This window comes from Panthera leo, chromosome E1 (assembly GCF_018350215.1).
Source record: "Panthera leo isolate Ple1 chromosome E1, P.leo_Ple1_pat1.1, whole genome shotgun sequence".
NCBI classification, from domain to species: Eukaryota; Metazoa; Chordata; class Mammalia; order Carnivora; family Felidae; genus Panthera; species Panthera leo.
The window spans coordinates 39,568,493-39,587,493 of NC_056692.1; the positions used below are offsets into that span (position 1 = coordinate 39,568,493).

Here is a 19,001-nt window from a genome sequence, read left to right on the forward strand (position 1 = left end):
ATATTTTATTCTTTTATTCTTTCATGTTTCCTCAGGATGGTCTCCACTCAGTGTCTTAGTCATAGATGTTCAACAAACATGTGAAGATTGGCAGTGATTGATTAATTTTCTTGGAAAATGCCATTACTGCCCAGTTGCTGAGTACAAAGGTAATCAGCTCTTGAGAGCCAGTGTGGATTAAATACCCACAAGAGTTGACACCGCAAATAACATTCAAAATAACTGCCAGATGTTTAATGCATAGAAAGGAGCACATTATCTGAAGCTGCAGTTACTCTTGGCCAGAGAAGACCTGAGTTCTTCTGGGCAGAAGAACATGTCTCCTACCATATTAAGATGAAGTGTTTGACTTAAGGGCTTAATGTCAGGGGGTTCGCATTCTCCTAGGTCTTTTCTAAACATCAGCGATTATAACTATATTAGGAAGAAACTTAATTTAATCGTCCATTACTCATTGCTCTTCAGCTTTAAAAACATGGGTTTGGCCAGATGTTGCCTAAGGTTATTTCCACGTCTAACATACTGAGTTTCCTAAATTGTGCTTAGAACAGGTGTCAGGTCAGTGAATGAACCCTTGGACCAGGGATGTGTGTGTCAGCTCAGATGCAGCCTCCTCACTGGGTGTTGTTAAAGGACATCTCTCAGATGTTTGGCATGTCTGGAATTGTGAGCACATGTGATGAAGATACAGCCATGTCCACTTTTCTCACTTGGCAACTATGCCTTATAAATGCCACTTACAAGGATAATAAGGAAACTACCCAGAGTTAGGTTATTTCAGAGAACAATTTGAGAGGATCATTCTGCATCTTGCTTTGAATATCTCTGGACAAAACAGAGAGAACCTACTGGGAGGAAGTATCACAAAGACCATGATTTCTATGCTGGAAATACTAAGTTTATTAGAAAACAGAAGACATAATTGAGGAGTTAGACTGGGGTCCTGAGAGGGCAAGGTACTCTTCCTCGGTAGTCAGTCTGAAAAGGGGGCTCCAAGGCCTACTCTGAGCCAGACTGAAGAGATGAGAAATGGGCTTCTCAGGAAAAGGCATGTTGTTCTGTCTTGAAGTTAAGAGCAGAATGGACCCCACACCATCTACTGGGGACCCTTAGTGATGATGCACTTAGTAGCAGCAAGAGGTCCTGCAGGTGGTGCGGCAGGGGGCAGGCTGGCAGCAGGGGGGGCGGCAGCAGGGCGCCTGCACAGAGATGGGCTGGCAGCAGGTGGAGGCCCAGCAGCAGGGGCGGCAGACCACGGCCGTGCAGGACGTGGGGCAGCAGCTGATGGGGCGGCAGCAGCCCTCCTGCAGGGAGCAGGGGTCACAGCAGACGGGGCGGCGGCAGGGCTCGCAGATGGGGCGCGTGCAGCGGCAGGTGCAGGTCACGGGGCGGCACACGGTGGTCTGGCAGCTCACGGGGCGGCAGCAGCAGGGGTCGCGGCAGCAGCAGGGCTGGCAGCAGCCTCCCCCGCAGCCCAGGGAGGAGCAGGTGGAGCCGCAGCAGGAGCCGGACATGGTGGTGTCTGGGGCTGGTTTGGGTCGGAGGGGTGAGAGGATTCGGGTGTTGTCAGGTGTGAATGCCTCCCTCCTGCTCTGGGGCCTTTATATACCCTGAGCGGGTCCTGATGACCTCCACGACACAGGTGATTGCCTTATTTGTGTTTATTCTTTCTGAAATGGCACTGGTAAGTTAGTAAGCTCCCTAGACATTTTTTTTTAGGTGCTCAGGGACTCAAGAAAGACCATTTGCTTTCCTTATTTGAGGGAAACCCATTATATTTTGCTATTTATGGTTCAAATATGAACTTAATGACCCTAACTTCAGAGTTTCCAATTATCTTCAGAATTCAGTGATGTTTTGCCAATTGATGTTTCGATAGCACAGAATAGCTGTCATGCCCTTAGGTTCACTTACTGATAGTGGAAGTGAATTCCCCAAGTTGTGAGTGTCCATTTCTACCACTAAGCTTCCTGGACAAAACAAGTTCAGAAAAGTAGTGTGAGACTATTTGCAAAGGCATGGTCTGTGAATAAAAGAAGAGTTTTGCTGTGTACTTTTTGTAGCTACAGGAATGCATCTTATCATCTTATCAGTGGGTTGTTATTCCAATTTTTAAAATTTTGGTAAAATACATATAATGTAAAATTTACTATCTTATCATTTTTAAGTGTACAGTCAGGGTATTAAGTCCATTCATATTGTTGTGAACCATCAGCACCATCTATCTCTAGAACTCTTTTCATCTTGCAAAACTGAATTCTGTGCCCATTAAACCACAACTCCCCATGAACCCTTCTTTTCAGTCCCTGGCAACCACCACTGTAATTTCTTTTCTTTTTTTTTTTTCTTAATTATCTCCTTCTGCCCTCACATACCCCATTAGTATTGGCTCCAACAGTATTAGGCATATGACTTTAGGCAAGTCACTTACCTGGTTCCTTATGTACAAAATGTAGAATATAAAACCAGCCTCTGGTAACTACTGTTCTGCTCTCTGTTACTGTGAGTTAAGCTTTCTAAACCATGATGAATTTCATTTTTAATCTTCATGATGACCACTATCATTGAGTTCTAGTATCTAAGTACTTTGCTAAAAGAAATAAATGTACTAACTTACTCTTCACAATAATCCTATGAGATAGGTATTGTTGAATTCCTCATTTTACACATAACGGATCAGAGAAGTGACTTGCCTAAGGTCATACACCTACTACTGTTGGAGCCAATACTGACTGCAAAAACAACCTGTGGGAACATTATTAGTAAGCCCAAGGAGCTGAAGAATGGAACTGTGGTTACCATATTCCCTGTCATTAAGGAATGTCTGTTTTATTTAGGAATTTTAACAGTGAATTTATTTTTAAAATAAATGGTATTTGTGAAATGGCTGATTTTTAGAGTTATCTGAAAAGACTCTGTGTCTTCCCAATATCCTCAGGAATTCAAAGAATTATCTCCCAAAGAGCCTTCTAAAAATTCCAAAACATACCATAAGGAGATAACATCAAAGTTGGACATAATTGAGTGGTTATGGAGCACTATGAACAAAGCCACTGTTGAGAAAGAAGAATTTACTCTACCCTTTAAGGTCCTTCTACCTGGACTAAGAAAAAAAAATGACAGGAGACAGATTAACAGGAGAAAATAAAATTCAGTAGAATACTTATGGGGAATCCATATAGCTATGGAAATTTCAAAGATAGTGAGGCAACATGATACTTATATGAGCTAAGGAGAGGGGTGAGGGTCTGAGGATACAAAGGGGAGAAAGACCATTAGCAGGAAGGTGGGAGGAGATGTTTAGAAAGCAAAGGTTGCCCTATTATGCAGATAAGTTTTTTAGATAAAGAGGAATCTTTGTTAATAGCTTTCTTCTTGGTAGAGACAGGTAGTTGAGGGAGAGGTAAAGAATGTTTCTTGAATCTGTTGGGTTTTGATTGGATTTAACTCAAAATAATGTTTACACCAAAGTGGCCCATTTGGGGGCAGCCTGCCCTTGGTCCCTACCCTACCATCTGGATGAAGGTTGTGGTCGGCCAGCATAACAGAGCCCCCAGGTAGTGATCCCAGCCAAAGTGACCTCCAGGCCCACGTTGTCTTATCCCAGTGTCTTGCTCCATTGTTTCCCCATGTACTACACTTGAGCATATTCCTGCTTACAGAGCCAGTTGTGATTCTCAGTTGTTGTGACTCTCAGGACTGTAGGAAAATCATGTCACACGGCCATTTTATAGACTCTGCCTTTGGATTTCCTTGGTTCTGACCTTTTGCTTTACAACTAAGTCTGTTCTAGATCTGTGATTGAAGACTGTAGTGCAAGCCTCCTTCTTGATCATTCTACTTGCATAGTCCCTTGCTGGCTTACCCAGATCTTCACCAGCCACTGTGGCTAACCATGGCATGGAGTTACTGGGGAAACAAACACAATCTCATAATAATGAGGAGCTTGGGAGTACACAAAGCATTCCACATCTGAGAATATATTATAAGAATAGGAATTTTCTAGAAGGCTAACCAGGAAAATTCTGAGAGGAGGAAAACAATGTAGTTAGAGACTTTTAAAAATGGTGTTCAAGAACATGTAGAAATAAATTGGATTTGTGAGCCCATCTACCAGTAAACCATCAAACCCTTACTAAAGTGAAAACCATTGTGTATGCAGATGTTTTGAACACAATGGGACTCTTGTTGAGAAATTTTTACTGTATTTCAAGAAAAGTACTTTCCTTCATGAGAAAGCTTATTTATTTTATTGTAAGAATGCACGAGTCCAGCATGAGGAGAGAATCAATGAGGGATGAAGATGTTTTTCTCTCCTCTAACCCTGTAGAACTTATTCAGTCATTCAGCAAATTTTGATTAAAATCCTGCATGCCAAATATGGGGCAGGTCAGTGGGAATCCAGTGGTGGACAAAGTCAGTCAAGTTCCAGGCCTTCACAAAGCTTACCTGGCTTGCCTCCTCTCTCTGGGCAGGTAAATATGCCCAAGCAGACAAGCAACACATTCCAAAAACCCTTTTAGATTATATGCTGGGAACTCAATGTATATTTCTCAGAAAAACACTAGTGGTTGGTTTACCGACCAGCCTAAGTGTTTAACAACAACAAAAGCATATCCAGTGTGGATTAATGTTTAATCTTTCAACTACATTGGCATTGTTTGTTTTTTTTTTTTTTTTTTTTTTTAATTTTTTTTTTTTTTTTTAACGTTTATTTATTTTTGAGACAGAGAGAGACAGAGCATGAACGGGGCAGGGGCAGGGGCAGAGAGAGAGGGAGGCACAGAATCGGAAGCAGGCTCCAGGCTCTGAGCCATCAGCCCAGAGCCCGACGCGGGGCTCGAACTCGCGGACCGCGAGATCGTGACCTGAGCTGAAGTCGGACGCTTAACCGACTGAGCCACCCAGGCGCCCCTACATTGGCATTGTTTTAATGGTAAAGTGATTTGGAGTTCTAATTTAGAATTGTTCCAGCTAAGCTACATATCTCCTTCTCTTCCCAGCAGCAGTGACCTTATTATAATCAGAATTGGCCAGGGGTACCTGGGTGGCTCAGTCAGTTAAGTGTCTGACTCTTGATTTTGGCTCAGGTCATGATCTCATGGTTTGTGAGATCAGGCCCCACATCAAGCTCTTTCTTGAAATAAATAAGTAAACGTTTAAAAAAAGAATTGACCATAGTGGTGCTGGAGGGGAGCCTTGGGAAAGATGGGAGAGTGGTTCTTCCAGCCTAGGCCTTCAGTGGTTCAGCATTCCCAGGTACCAACTAGTATTAATCATGGTACAGTTTCCTAAATCAGGGTATAAACATAGCTCTGACTTAGGCTTCCTCCCCCTTATCACATGTATGGGGATGATTCATGGGTCAAGTTCATGATCAGAGAAACCGCTGTAGTCTTATTTCCTCAGCATCACCACAAAACCTGTGACTTCAGATATGAAGGTGCCTCCCATGAGATATTCTGTATTATTTGAACTACTATTAAAATTATAGACCTTGCACCTGAATTGTTCCTAAAGCTAAAAAAAAAAAAAAAAAAAAAAAAAGGCCCTTGAAAAAATCCTTCTTCCTTTGGGTCTTCTGATTCTGCATACCATACCTTAAGCTAAAAAAAGCTTTGGAAGATTAATAAACAATAAAGAGAAACACGTTTGCTTCCCAGAGATAAAATTTTTATTATTTTACCATGTGAAACCCTAGCACAAATGTAATGATATCCTGGAAAATTATCCCATCTTGAAATAGTAGAGATGTGATGATGAGTCAGTGGAATAGAGCTTCATTCAAGAAGAACTTTGATCTTTGTTCACTCATTTTCTTTCAGGCCAGGAATTCAAATGAGGAAAGCTGGGATGTTTCTAAAGATTGTCAAAGAGGGCCAGGATTAACTGGGTAATTATGTGGGAAAAAGGATAGACAGCTACTGTTGTTAGTTGTTGAAGAGCAGGTAGTTTGCAAGGGACGTATCTCATCTGATCCCTTGGGGTGGGAAAGAGTGTTCACATGTTTCTGAACACCTGGGAATGCTTCTCAATGGGTGGTTCAGCAGCAGGAGGTCCTGCAGGTGGTGCGGCAGGGGGCAGGCTGGCAGCAGGGGGGGCGGCAGCAGGGCGCCTGCACAGAGATGGGCTGGCAGCAGGTGGAGGCCCAGCAGCAGGGGCGGCAGACCACGGCCGTGCAGGACGTGGGGCAGCAGCTGATGGGGCGGCAGCAGCCCTCCTGCAGGGAGCAGGGGTCACAGCAGACGGGGCGGCGGCAGGGCTCGCAGATGGGGCGCGTGCAGCGGCAGGTGCAGGTCACGGGGCGGCACACGGTGGTCTGGCAGCTCACGGGGCGGCAGCAGCAGGGGTCGCGGCAGCAGCAGGGCTGGCAGCAGCCTCCCCCGCAGCCCAGGGAGGAGCAGGTGGAGCCGCAGCAGGAGCCGGACATGGTGGTGTCTGGGGCTGGTTTGGGTCGGGGGGGTGAGAGGATTCGGGTGTTGTCAGGTGTGAATGCCTCCCTCCTGCTCTGGGGCCTTTATATACCCTGAGCGGGTCCTGATGACCTCCATGACACAGGTCGTTTCCTGGAGTTGTGGCTGCCCATTGATCTCTAGATTGGTGGATTCAGTTGCTGAGGCAGCAGTTCCCATCATGGAAGGATGCTTTCCTTTCCACCTGTCTGCTTTCTTCCTTGAAATGAATACTTGATGAATTATATCATCCAAAAAATTACCCATGGAATAACCAAACCTTCCAGACCATGCCACGTGACAAGTTGAAAGTGTGAAGAATCCAGTGTTGACACCATCACACTTTCCTCTTGTTTGTCTTGTTCACCACCCATGACTCAGTGCAAGACTGTAGTGTTCCTGAGGTCACAGGCCTGGTTTCTGATTGACCTTGAGATGAAGCAAGAATTTCTAAAACACCAAATGACTCATGAAAGGAGATGTGTACTCATTGTGCTATGGGAAGAATGGTCCAGTGCTTCTGGAAAACAACACGGTGCTTCACTTCGCTTGTAAGAAAATAATCACCAGAGCCACTGCCGTGATATTGTTTAGTAACTCACTTGGCTTATAAATCAGTCACTTTTAAAGACTCTTACTATGTAAACAGTACTATTTATGAGTGGAGAGGGAAAGGGAAGAAGAAGATTAAGTTCCAAGTAGATTCTTATCACACAGTAATTACAAATTTTAGGAGGGTAAGACAAAGGCAGATAAAGCAATCAAAGGAGAAGACTTTTCATAGGACAAAAAGTTCAAATTAAGTGAGGATTTTATTCATATTATGCATTTTGAATGCCCCTCCCTGAGTATGGTCTTAGAAATAAAATTGAAATTGGGATCGCTCTTTCTTTCTAGGTGTTACCATAAGCACTTGTATTGAGTTCTTCAAAACACGTTGAAAATATTTATAAAGGAACCAGTTATCTTTTCGTAGTAGATACTTTGGTCTGTTGGCCGAGGATTTGTTTGCTTATGAAGTGTGAAATTGGCTTCAGAAAAAAACAGGGGAATTAAATGTACTGGTAGCTGATAAAATAACCTTGTCTTTTTCAGCCACAGCTAAGAAAAATGGGGGTATAGAAAATAATTTATAGTTGGAAGGTAGTTAAAGGATGACACTATCCAAGGGTTGCTGATGACTCTCAGACCAAGTTCTCCAAAGTGTGGTTTATTTAAACATTTTTAAAAAATGTTTATTCATTTTTTGAGAGAGAGACAGAGCACAAGTGGGAGAGGGGCAGAGAGAGGGAGACACAGAATCTGAAGCAGGCTCCAAGCTCTGAGCTGTCAGCCCACAGTCTGATGTGGGGCTCAAATCCATGAACCATGAGATCATGAACCTGAGCTGAAGTCGGATGCCCAACTGACTGAACCACAGGTGCCCTGATATAATCATTTTTTAATACACTCCTTGGTCTGCCTAGCTGTGGTCCTTGAAGGCCTTTGAGTTTGTGACCCATCATGGTCCTTCAAAGTTTTTGGAAGGCCAGGTTTGTGAAATGATTTCTCTAAAGATACACAGATAAGAGAGTAGCAAAGCATAGATAGTACTGTGGTCTTCCTTTGAGTGTAAACACTGATGAGTGACATAGTCTTTCCCAACTCTTACTTCAAACCAGTGAACAGGTAGTAGTAGTTATCAAAACTTCTATCCCATCTAGTGAAATATAATGGGAACTTGCTTGATTTATGGTTTAGTGTATTGTTATTTGGCTTAGAATATATACAGTGACTAAATTGTCAGGAATAGAAATATGTCTGTAAACTCACTGCATTTCTTAACTAACAAAAAGGAAAGAATACTAAGAAATTCTGTGTCCTGAAATCATAGACTGTCAGAAACTTTGCTATTTGAAGCCACATCAGTAAGAAGTGAAGATCCCACTATTTCCTGGACAAGATCTTAGTCACCTTAACACAGAGAAGCAGCTTCAATATCCAGCCCAGAGGCAGAGTTTCAGATCAGAGGTTTTCAGAAACAACATTCCTCATTTATCTTAACTATGTAGTTTTCAAAGAAAGAGGACTTAAGTCCTTGTGACAGCCCAGTCCTCATGTGAATTCTTGTGTTTTTACTTAAACTCTACCATTCTTCAAAATCCTATAAAAATAGCTTTTCCTCTGTTTTATGGGATGCCTCTGGTCCTATGCTGTGTGGTCTCCTTTGCACATTAATAGGCCTAAGCTTTTTGGACAACAGATTGTCCCTAGTCTTTGTCACATGGGCTTTTTTAGTCCCGTTATTTGAATTCCAGATGTTCTTCGAGAGCATAACCACCAGGGTGGGAGTAAGTAAATGTTAATCACAATGGTGATAATTTGTGGGATTTTGTGGTTGGACTGACAGTATGCAATGCTGATGACTTTTCTGATGGTGAACCACACACCCTCTTCTTCATAGTTTCATGGGTTGTGTTGTTAGGAGCTAGTTTGGGGGCCACTGGATGTTAGGAAGATTTTAAAATTCTGAGAACAGAATATCTGTTCCCTGTTCTGCAAAATGACCTTTGAAATATCCTCCAATCGTAAGAGACACGAGGATAGGAAAGAGTGAGGGAGAGAGGGCAGGGGGAGGATGGGAAGACAAAGAGGGATTCCGATCTAAGAGGGCTTAGAGCTAATACTTGTCCTCTGCCAGGGCCAGTCTCCTCAGCTGTAAAAGGGGCTGAGTCTTCTGTCCATGATGTTCTTCATAGGCTAGGTTTATCATAAAACCTGTACAGTGGGGAAGACAACAGAAATGGATATCATTCATTGAAAAGAGAGAATGTTTTAGATGGAAAAATTCTAGATGATCAGGGAACGGGTGGAATTTTTTTTCTGGAATTTAACAAATACATATCTTTTCTGCCTAATAAATACCATCTTCCTAAAGCCAGGGAAGACTAACCCAAGTAATCTTACAGCTTAAGTTGTTTGCCTTCTTTGGGTGGTTCAGGGTGGAATGAAAAGTCCATCAGATACATGTATTAGCTCCATTGCTCCTGATGCCAAGCCCTTATTCATAAATGCTGTAAGCTAGGGCTCTCTCCTATGCATTAGCCCTTTCATTCGGAGACAGCTTCAATCTGCTGATGGATTTTTTCTTCCTTCTTTGTTATACTTACTAAACCTTAGGAGTGTGCTTTGTTATGTTAGGAAATCTGTTTCTGCCAATGGATGTGGACTATCTTGAAAAAACAAGAAGCCTTCCCCTCAATCCTCTCCCACTTTCAGTGACATAATATGTCATAAATAGCACATCTTTTGAGCCTGTTTGATACAGTAATGTTCCAATGTGTAACAAGGACTGTCAGTGAATGGTGCTTGGTAAATACTGTGTGCCAGTCACTTTACATACATAAGGTCATTTAACTTTCCTAGCAACCAACATTGGTGAGAATTAACTTTCCCATTTGGCAGATGAAGAAACCTGAAGGTCAGAGAAGTTAAGTTATACTGATGCTGAGGATTCTGCCTTAAGTAAAATATCTACCTTTTAGAGTTCTTGTCATAAAGACAATTGCCTTCTAATTTTGTTTGATTCAATAGAAATCAAGTACCAACCATATTCTAAACATTGAGCTCAGTACTGAAGCCATTATAAATTGTGTCCCCTTTGTTGGAGGCAGAAAAATAGATCATCTCAATACAATGCCTTGTGGGGAGGGAGATGAATATCGGATGCTATTGGAACATGTTAGGGGCACCTGACCTAGCCTGTGTGTGTGTGTGTGTGTGTGTGTGTGTGTGTGTGTGTGTGTGTACGTACGTGTATGCGGACATGCATGCCTGTGAGTGCATGAATATGTGCAGGTGTGTTTATGTGGTAGAGGGGTTAGGACAGAACTGTTAGAGAAGACTGAGCTGAATCTTGGAAATGACTGAGTGTTTGGTGGATGAAGAATGTGGAGGGTAGGAGTAGATGAAAAAAATATTCCAGATAAATGCAAGAATATGACAAAAGCAAAGACATAGGGAACTGCTTGGCATGTGCCAGTTACTGTGAGTTCAGTGCTACTTGAAATGAAACTTAGTGGGGGGGTGTCAAGACATGAACATGGACATCTGGGCAAAGGACAGGCCCTGGAGAACCTTGTGTGCACAGATTTCCTACCCACATAAGCAGTCTGAGGAGTAGCCTGGCCATCCTGCAGCACCTTCCAAAACTCCATTCCTAGCACCTCTCCCTTTTCTCTTCTGTCTTCCTCACCTTCTCCATCTTGTCTTCCTTCTTCCTTGTCCTCCTTCCTTCCTTCTTCCTATTCCTTGTCTGCTCAGCTATGTACACTAATAAACAGGCACTACTGAATGAATCAGGTAGCAGGGAGGTTTATGGGAAAAATTAGTTTATTGAAAATAAGTGAGCAGCACATTACAAAGGATGAGGAGGAGGGTTTGGGCAGCCTTCAGAGTTCAGGATGGGTTTGCAAAGTCCACTCCAAGGACTTTTAAGAGAGATCTACCATCCATGGTGTCTTCTGCTGATGGAGACACCTGGGTATTTGGCTGAGGGTGGTGATGGACATCTGCTTGTGTATCCAACTGGTAGGATGTAAAAATGGCTATTGTCACCTTATAAAAAATATCTCCTTTTCTTTCCACTTTCTTAAAATGCAGAATAGGTGCTTAGGCTCCAGTGTGTTGCTATTTAGGGATGGTAGGGGTCTTAGCAGCAGGAGGTCCTGCAGGTGGTGCGGCAGGGGGCAGGCTGGCAGCAGGGGGGGCGGCAGCAGGGCGCCTGCACAGAGATGGGCTGGCAGCAGGTGGAGGCCCAGCAGCAGGGGCGGCAGACCACGGCCGTGCAGGACGTGGGGCAGCAGCTGATGGGGCGGCAGCAGCCCTCCTGCAGGGAGCAGGGGTCACAGCAGACGGGGCGGCGGCAGGGCTCGCAGATGGGGCGCGTGCAGCGGCAGGTGCAGGTCACGGGGCGGCACACGGTGGTCTGGCAGCTCACGGGGCGGCAGCAGCAGGGGTCGCGGCAGCAGCAGGGCTGGCAGCAGCCTCCCCCGCAGCCCAGGGAGGAGCAGGTGGAGCCGCAGCAGGAGCCGGACATGGTGGTGTCTGGGGCTGGTTTGGGTCGGAGGGGTGAGAGGATTCGGGTGTTGTCAGGTGTGAATGCCTCCCTCCTGCTCTGGGGCCTTTATATACCCTGAGCGGGTGCTGATGACCCCCATGACACAGGTCATTTCTTGTTAATCTTCTGGACAATTAAGTGAGGATTTAGCGTTGAGTAAACCATGTTTGTTAACACTTCACCGTATACACATTCATGTACACAACCACAAACATTCCTTTGTTTTCTCATAGTGTTTATTCTCACCAAATCTAGACATTGGATTCAATTCTGATGAATTTCCTTTTGAAACATTCCTAACTCATAAGAGAGAAAAGAATGTGTTTTCTAAACGAGATTAGTATCTAATTACTCTGCCCTTTGGCCTTGAAGTCAGCATTTTATTCCTGGACTTCAAGGACTCAATTACCACCCAAACATGACCTGTCTTATTTTCACTCATGCCCCTGACCGTAACAGGTTAATAGCAGCACTCTTGTGTAGGCCATTCATGTGAGCTGTGGACTCACCACAACTCTGGGAGAGGCAGGTTTGTAGTTTTCAGATGAGGGGGGAACCACATGGCACCCTGGACCCGTGGTTTGGTTGCTCTTTCCCAGTAGGATCTGGGCTGTCCTGCCCTGGTTGTTGTTTCCCTATTCTCTTGGAATGCCTTCATCTTCCTTCCAAACCAAACTCAACTTCTACTGTGACTGTAAAATTTTCATCAAGGATCCACTGCAATTTTTATCTTCGTAGTAATTTATTCAGAATTAATCATTGCATGTGTAGATTCTGGGAAGGGACTATAGAGGATATATAGCCCTATCCCCTCATCTTACAGGAGAGGTCATGTGGATTCACGCAGTCACAATGGGGTCTAGGTCTCCTCATTCCTCAGTAAGCAGCCTCTACCATGAGTATTATGTTTATCAGGTTCAGTAGACCATAGACTTCAGACAGGAGAGAGAACATCTCAAGCATTCCCCCTACCCCATTTTTATCAAAAGTCTTTAAAGTGAGTAAGCATTGTTAAAAGTGATACTGGAAGAGAATTAGGGAAATGTCTTGTCCCAATGACAGATACTTCGAAAGGGGCTTGGGACTTGCATGCTGGGTAAGATCTTTGTACCAGTGCAGAGGTTCCTCTGAGGACTGATCAACAGAGCTTGGCTTATTGGTGGAAAGGAGTGTGAGGGTTGCCTGTTCCCAGGATGTTCTAAGTATAGTCTAGTTTCCTTTGGTAATACATTGTGGCACTGTGAGATAACGTGCTTGCCTAATTCCTTTTATTGTTTTTCATTTGTACTTCACCCCATACCTTAGCCTTTGTGATGAATTCCATAAATTTATTCTTACTTAATGGAGTAGAACTGTACTTTTCCTTTGGATTTGAGGGGGAAAAAGAATTCTGTCCAGTCAACCCCACTTACTTTCTTTGAGCACTAAATGAAAGAAAGGGCCAAGAACTTGCAAACCACCAATCAAATGTCCTAAAATTACTATCTTGAGTTTAAAGGGGGAGGCTTTTTGTTGTTTTCATGGGAGAATTAGTTTTATTTTTGCTTCAGTGATATCATGGAAGATATCATCAATGCTGAATTAGATGAAATTCATTCTCTATATCTCTTCATCCCAAGATTCCCTCTTGGCTCCTTTTACAATAGTTGATTTTTAGTGTGCAGATTAGGTAATTGAGATAATGTGGCTAGAATTCCATGCAAGCTAGTTTCCCATTGCCATCATGGTTGAATTAGTCAGCTATGATGCATAACAAGCGACCACAAGCTCTCAGAACATACAATAACAAATATTTATTTCTTGGTCACATGTCTGCAGGTCAGTTGGGTTTTGGTGGATTACGGCTGGTCTTGGCTCCGGCAGCGAGTAGGTTTGGGACTTCCTTCTGAATTAGAGTTGCCAGATTTAGCAAATAAAAATACAGGTGCCTGGTTAAAATCGGATTTCAGATAAATAAATATATCTTTAGTATAAGCATGTCTGAGTATGCATGGGGCATTCTTACATTAAAAATTTACTGTTATTTAACTGAAATTCTGATTTAATGAGGTGTCTTGTATTTTATTTATTTATTAAAAAAAATTTTTTTTTAACGTTTATTTATTTTCGAGACAGAGAGAGACAGAGTGTGAACAGGGGAGGGGCAGAGAGAGAGGGAGACACAGAATCTGAAACAGGCTCCAGGCTCTGAGCTGTCAGCACAGAGCCTGACGTGGGGCTCAACCTCACAGACCGTGAGATCATGACCTGAGCCGAAGTCGGACGCTTAACCGACTGAGCCACCCAGGAGCCCCAGATGTCTTGTATTTTAATTGGCAACCCTATTTCTAATGGCAGAAGCACAAGGGAGCAATCCAGTCATGCAGGCATATTTAAAGTCTTTGCTTGGATCATGTCCTCTAACATCCCATTGGCCAAAGCAAGTTACATGGTGAATTCCAAGTCACAGGGTGCGAGAGTGGGAGAGGATACTTCTCCCAGAGGGGTGGGAAGGGGAAGAGAGTAAATATTAATGAAGAATGATCTAATCTTCCAGAGTAGTAAATAAATTATTTTAATAATCTTTGTTGTGAAGCTTGGACAAAGATTGTAGAAAGCCAAATTAGATATGGTTACTGCATTTCCATTCATTTGAGTAAATTTACTTCCCTTCCTTCTTCCCTTCCTGGTCAACCAGGAAATTTCATTGATTTAAAAAGAGACCTCCTTATCTACATATTTAATGCAATCCCTATCAAAATACCAACAGCATTTTTCACAGAACTAGAACAAACAATCTTAAAATTTGTATGTAACCACAAAAGACCCCAAATAGCCAAAGCAATCTTGAAAAAGCAAAGCAAAGCTGGAGACATCACAATTCTGGACTTCAAGTTATATTGCAAAGCTGTAATAATCAAAATGGTATGGTATTGGCACAAAAATCGACACATAGGTCAATAGAACAGAATAGAAAATCCAGAAATAAACCCACAATGATATGGTCAATTAATCTTCAACAATGCAGGAAAGAATATCCAATGGGGAAAAGACAGTCTGTTCAACAAACAGTATTGGGAAAACTGGACAGCAACATGGAAAAGAATGAAACTGAACTTTTTTCTTACACCACACATGAAAATAAATTCAGAATGGATTAAAGACCTAAAAGTGAGACCTGGAATCAAAAATCATAGAAGAGAACACAGGCAGTAACTTCTTTGACATCGGCCATAGCAACTTCTTTCTAGAAATTTTCCTGAGACAAGAAAAACAAACAATTGAGACTACATCAAAATAAAAACCTTCTGCATAGCAAAGGAAACAATCAACAAAACTAAAAGGCAACCTACAGAATGGGAGAAGATATTTGCAAGTGACATATCTGATAAAGGGTTAGTGTCCAAAATATATAAATACCTTATAAAACTCAACACACAAAAAGCAAATAACCCAATTAAAAAATGGGCAGAAGGCATGAACAGACATTTCTCCAAAGAAGACATACAGATGGCCAACAGACATGAAAAAATGTTCATCACTTACTATCAGGGAAATGCAAATCAAAACTATAATGAGATATCACCTCACACCTGCTGGAATGGCTGAAATCAACAACACAAGAAACAAATGGCATTGGTGAGGATGTGGAGAAAAAGGAACCCTCATGTACTATTAGTGGGAATGCAAACTGGTGCAGCCACTGTGGAAAACAGTGTAGAGGTTCCTCAAAAAGTTAAAAATAGAACTACCCTATGATCCATCAATCGCACTACAAAAACACTAATTCAAAGGGGTACATGCACCCCTACGTTTATAGCAGCATTATTTACAATAGCCAAGATGTAGAAGCAGCCCAAGTATCCACTGATAGAGCAATGGATAAAGAAGATGTAGTGTGTATATACAATGGAATATTATTAAGTCATAAAAAGAATGAAATCTTGCCATTTGCAATGATGTGGATGGAGCTAGAGAGTATTATGCTAAGTGAAATAAGTCAATCAGAGAAAGACAAAAACAGTATGATTTCACTCATATGTAGAATTTAAGAAACAAAACAGATGAACATAGGGAGGAAAGAAAAAGAGAGGCAAACCAGAAAACAGACTCAACTATAGAAGACAAACTGAGGGTTGCTGGAAGGGAAGCGGGAAGAGGATGGGTTAAACGGGTGATGGGTATTAAGCAGTGCACTTGTGATGAGCACTGGGTGATGTATGGAAGTGATTAATCACTAAATTCTACTCCTGAAACTAATATTACACTGTATGTTAAATAATTGGAATTGAAATAAAAACTTGAAGAAAAAAACGCTTCCCAATAATAAACCGGACATTAACTCTTTATTTATATACAGATTTCCAAAGAATATTTTGAACTTTTCTTCATAAGTATTGCATTGTTTTATTAGACCTATTTTGAAACAGTTTATAATATTTGTAGCTCTTGTGAATGGAATCTTCATTTCTATTAAATTAGAATTACTAATTGACTCTTTGCAGGTTATAAAAATGTTATTGAGTTTTTTGTTTGTCAATACTCTATATAGTGACTTCTCTAAACTCTCTTTTTAGCACAAGTTTGTAGGTTTTCTTGGATTTCCTATGTTAACAACAGTATTGTCTACAGGTATCAACAATTTTGTTTTTGTTTTTTTTTCTGTAATGCTTTTTCTCTTAATCAGATTGAATTGAGTAGGATCTCAAATACAACAATGAATGATAGGAGTGGTATCAGTTATCCTCGTCTTATTTAAACTCTATTAGGAATACTTCTAAAATTTGTTAACTATTATGTTTTGCTATGAAGTTTTGATAAATAGCATTCATCAGGATAAAAATGTCCTCTTTTAGCCCTGTTTTGCTTAGAGTGTTTTAAATAGTAAATGGCTGTTGTGATGGTCAATTTTATGTGTCAACTTGACTGGGCCATAGTATGCTCAGACATTTGGACAAACATTCTGGGTGTGTCTGTGAAACTGTTTCTGGGTAAGATTAACCTTTGAATTAGTAGACTGAATAAAGCAGATGACCCTCTCCTGTGTGGGTGGACCTCACAGATCTGAATAGAAAAAAAAGGCTGACTTCCCCTTCAACTTTGATTAAAAGAGAACTCCTCCTTCTGACTCCCTTGACATCAGTCTTCCTGACTTCAGAGTTGAACTGAAACATTGGCTCTTCTTGGGTCTTGAGTCTGTTGGCTTTTGAACTGGAATTTACATTATCAGCACTTCTGGGTCTCCAGCTTGTCAATTGCAGATTTTAGGACTTCTCAGATTCTGTAATCTGCAATTCTATATAATCTCAGATTCTATGATCCCTCCTCTCCCCCTCCTCTCTCTCTCTTATGTTTGTGTGTGCATGTGCGTATTTATGTATATAAACATGTGTCTATATCTACATCAGTCTCCCACTGGTTCTGTTTCTCTGGAGAACCCTGACTAATATAGTTGTTATATATTACTGAATTATTTTCCCACAGCTATTGATACAATCCTGAAGGTTTTTTTTGTTTGTTTTTGTTTTTTGTTTTTTGTTTTTTTTACCTTTAATGTACTAGTATCAACAAGCTTATTTAAATACTTTCTAATTTTGAAACATTCTTGAATGTCTAGGACAAACTAGTTAGTTGTGATGTGTTTTTCCTTTTATATATATTGCTAAATTTCACTTACTAATATTTACTGGCTTTTTGCATCTATGATCTTCAATAACATAGGCCTGTAATTTTTCCTTTATCACTTTGTTCTTGTCTGTGTCTGATATTACTGTTATACTTAAAATGAATTGGGAACATTTTCCTTTCTTCTGTTCTCCCATCCAAGTACCAATGAGGACTGACTCTGCTTAGCTTCTGAGATGAGATGAGTTTGGGCACATTTAAGGTGGTATGGCTGTAGACCTTTTCTTCTGTTCTTTTTCCCAGTTTGAATGGGAGAGAACTTTAAGGTTTAGTAAACTTACTTGTAAACCAACGTGGGTCTGGCATTTATAATATCAATATATGTAGAGGATAGATTTTGGATCATAGGTATAGTTTCTTTAATGGTTATTGGCTTATTTATATTTTGTATATCTTCTGGAATTAATATCTATTTTTCTAGACATAGTCAATTCAATCATAATTTTCAAACATATTGGTATAAACTTATGCATAATGTTCTTTTTAAAAAAAAATTATTAGTGTTTATTATTTTTGAGAGAGAGAGAGAGAGAGAGAGAGAGAGAGAGAGAGATAGGGCATGAGCGGGGGGAGGGGCAGGAAGAGGGAGACAGAATCGAAAGCAGGCTCCAGGCTCGGAGCTGTAAGCACAGAGCCCAATGCGGGGCTTGAACTCACGATCTGTGAGATCATGACCTGAGCTGAAGTCGGACGCTTAACTGACTGAGCCACCCAGGGACCCCTAAACTTATACATAATGTTCTAATTGTTTTTAAAAGTTTCTACTCTCTTGGAAGCTGATTATTCTCCTTTTCAAGTATAATGTTATCTGCCAGTCTTTCAGACATTCTCCTTTTTCTCTCTCTCTTGGTCTTTGATCAGTTTTACCAGACTTTTTCTATTTCATTAGTTTTTTTTGTCTTTGTTGTGTTTATATAATTAATTTTATTAAACATTTCATATTGTGTTGATGTAATTTTATTAAGCTTTTCATTTAAAAATGTTATTAATGTTTAAATTTGTCATTCTTTCCACATTGGGTTTACTGATTGATGCGGGTTGTAGGATGGAGATGTAATAGAAGGTGAGAATCTCAATGTGTGATTCCAAAGCACAGCTTCAAGAAAGGGAACCCTGTGCATTGTTGGTGGGCGTGTAAATTGGTGCAGTCTCTCTGGAAAACAGTATGGAGGTTTCTCAACAAATTAAAAATACAACTGCCATATGATCCAGCAATTCAACTTCTGGGTATTTATCCAAAGAAAATGAAGACATTAATTGAAAAAGATATATTCAATTCTATGTTCATTGCAGCATTATTTACAATAGCCAAGATACAGGAGTGCCTGGGTGACTCAGTCGGTTGAGTGTCTGACTTTGGCTCAGGTCATGATCTTGCGGTCTGTGAGTTCGAGCCCTGCGTTGGGGTCTGGGCTGACAACTCAGAGCCTGGAGCCTGCTTCAGATTCTGTGTCTCCCTCTCTTTCTGCCCCTTCCCCACTCATGCTTTGTCTCTCTCTGTCAAAAATAAATAAACATTAAAAAAATTAAAAAAAAAAACAATAGTCAAGATACAGAAACAACCTAAGTGTCCATCAGTGGATGAATGGGTAAAGAAGATGTGGTGTATATATACAATGTATATATAAATGTATATATAAATACAATTTTACCCAGCCATAAAAAAGAATGAAATCTTGCCATTTGCAACCACATGGATGGGTCTTGAGGGTATTATGCTATGTGAAATGAGTCAAAAACAGATACTGAATGATTTCACTTATATGTAGAATATAAACAAATGAAAA

The 19,001-nt window shown here is 41.3% G+C and overlaps 3 protein-coding genes across 3 annotated transcripts; all 3 read right to left on the bottom strand.

Moving 5' to 3' along the window:
* Window positions 1–1,124: 1,124 nt before the first annotated feature.
* LOC122207095 (keratin-associated protein 2-3-like) lies at window positions 1,125–1,586 on the bottom strand. Its single transcript, XM_042916861.1, has one exon. The coding sequence runs from the start codon at window positions 1,512–1,514 to the stop codon at window positions 1,125–1,127; it is 390 nt and encodes a 129-aa protein (XP_042772795.1). The 5' UTR covers window positions 1,515–1,586.
* A 4,457-nt stretch (window positions 1,587–6,043) lies between these two features.
* On the bottom strand, window positions 6,044–6,430 carry LOC122207097 (keratin-associated protein 2-3). Its single transcript, XM_042916864.1, has one exon. The coding sequence runs from the start codon at window positions 6,428–6,430 to the stop codon at window positions 6,044–6,046; it is 387 nt and encodes a 128-aa protein (XP_042772798.1).
* Window positions 6,431–11,142: 4,712 nt separating this feature from the next.
* On the bottom strand, window positions 11,143–11,601 carry LOC122207096 (keratin-associated protein 2-3). The gene has a single exon (XM_042916862.1). It carries the CDS (start codon window positions 11,527–11,529, stop codon window positions 11,143–11,145), a length of 387 nt encoding a protein of 128 aa, XP_042772796.1. The 5' UTR covers window positions 11,530–11,601.
* Between the last annotated feature and the right edge of the window lie 7,400 nt (window positions 11,602–19,001).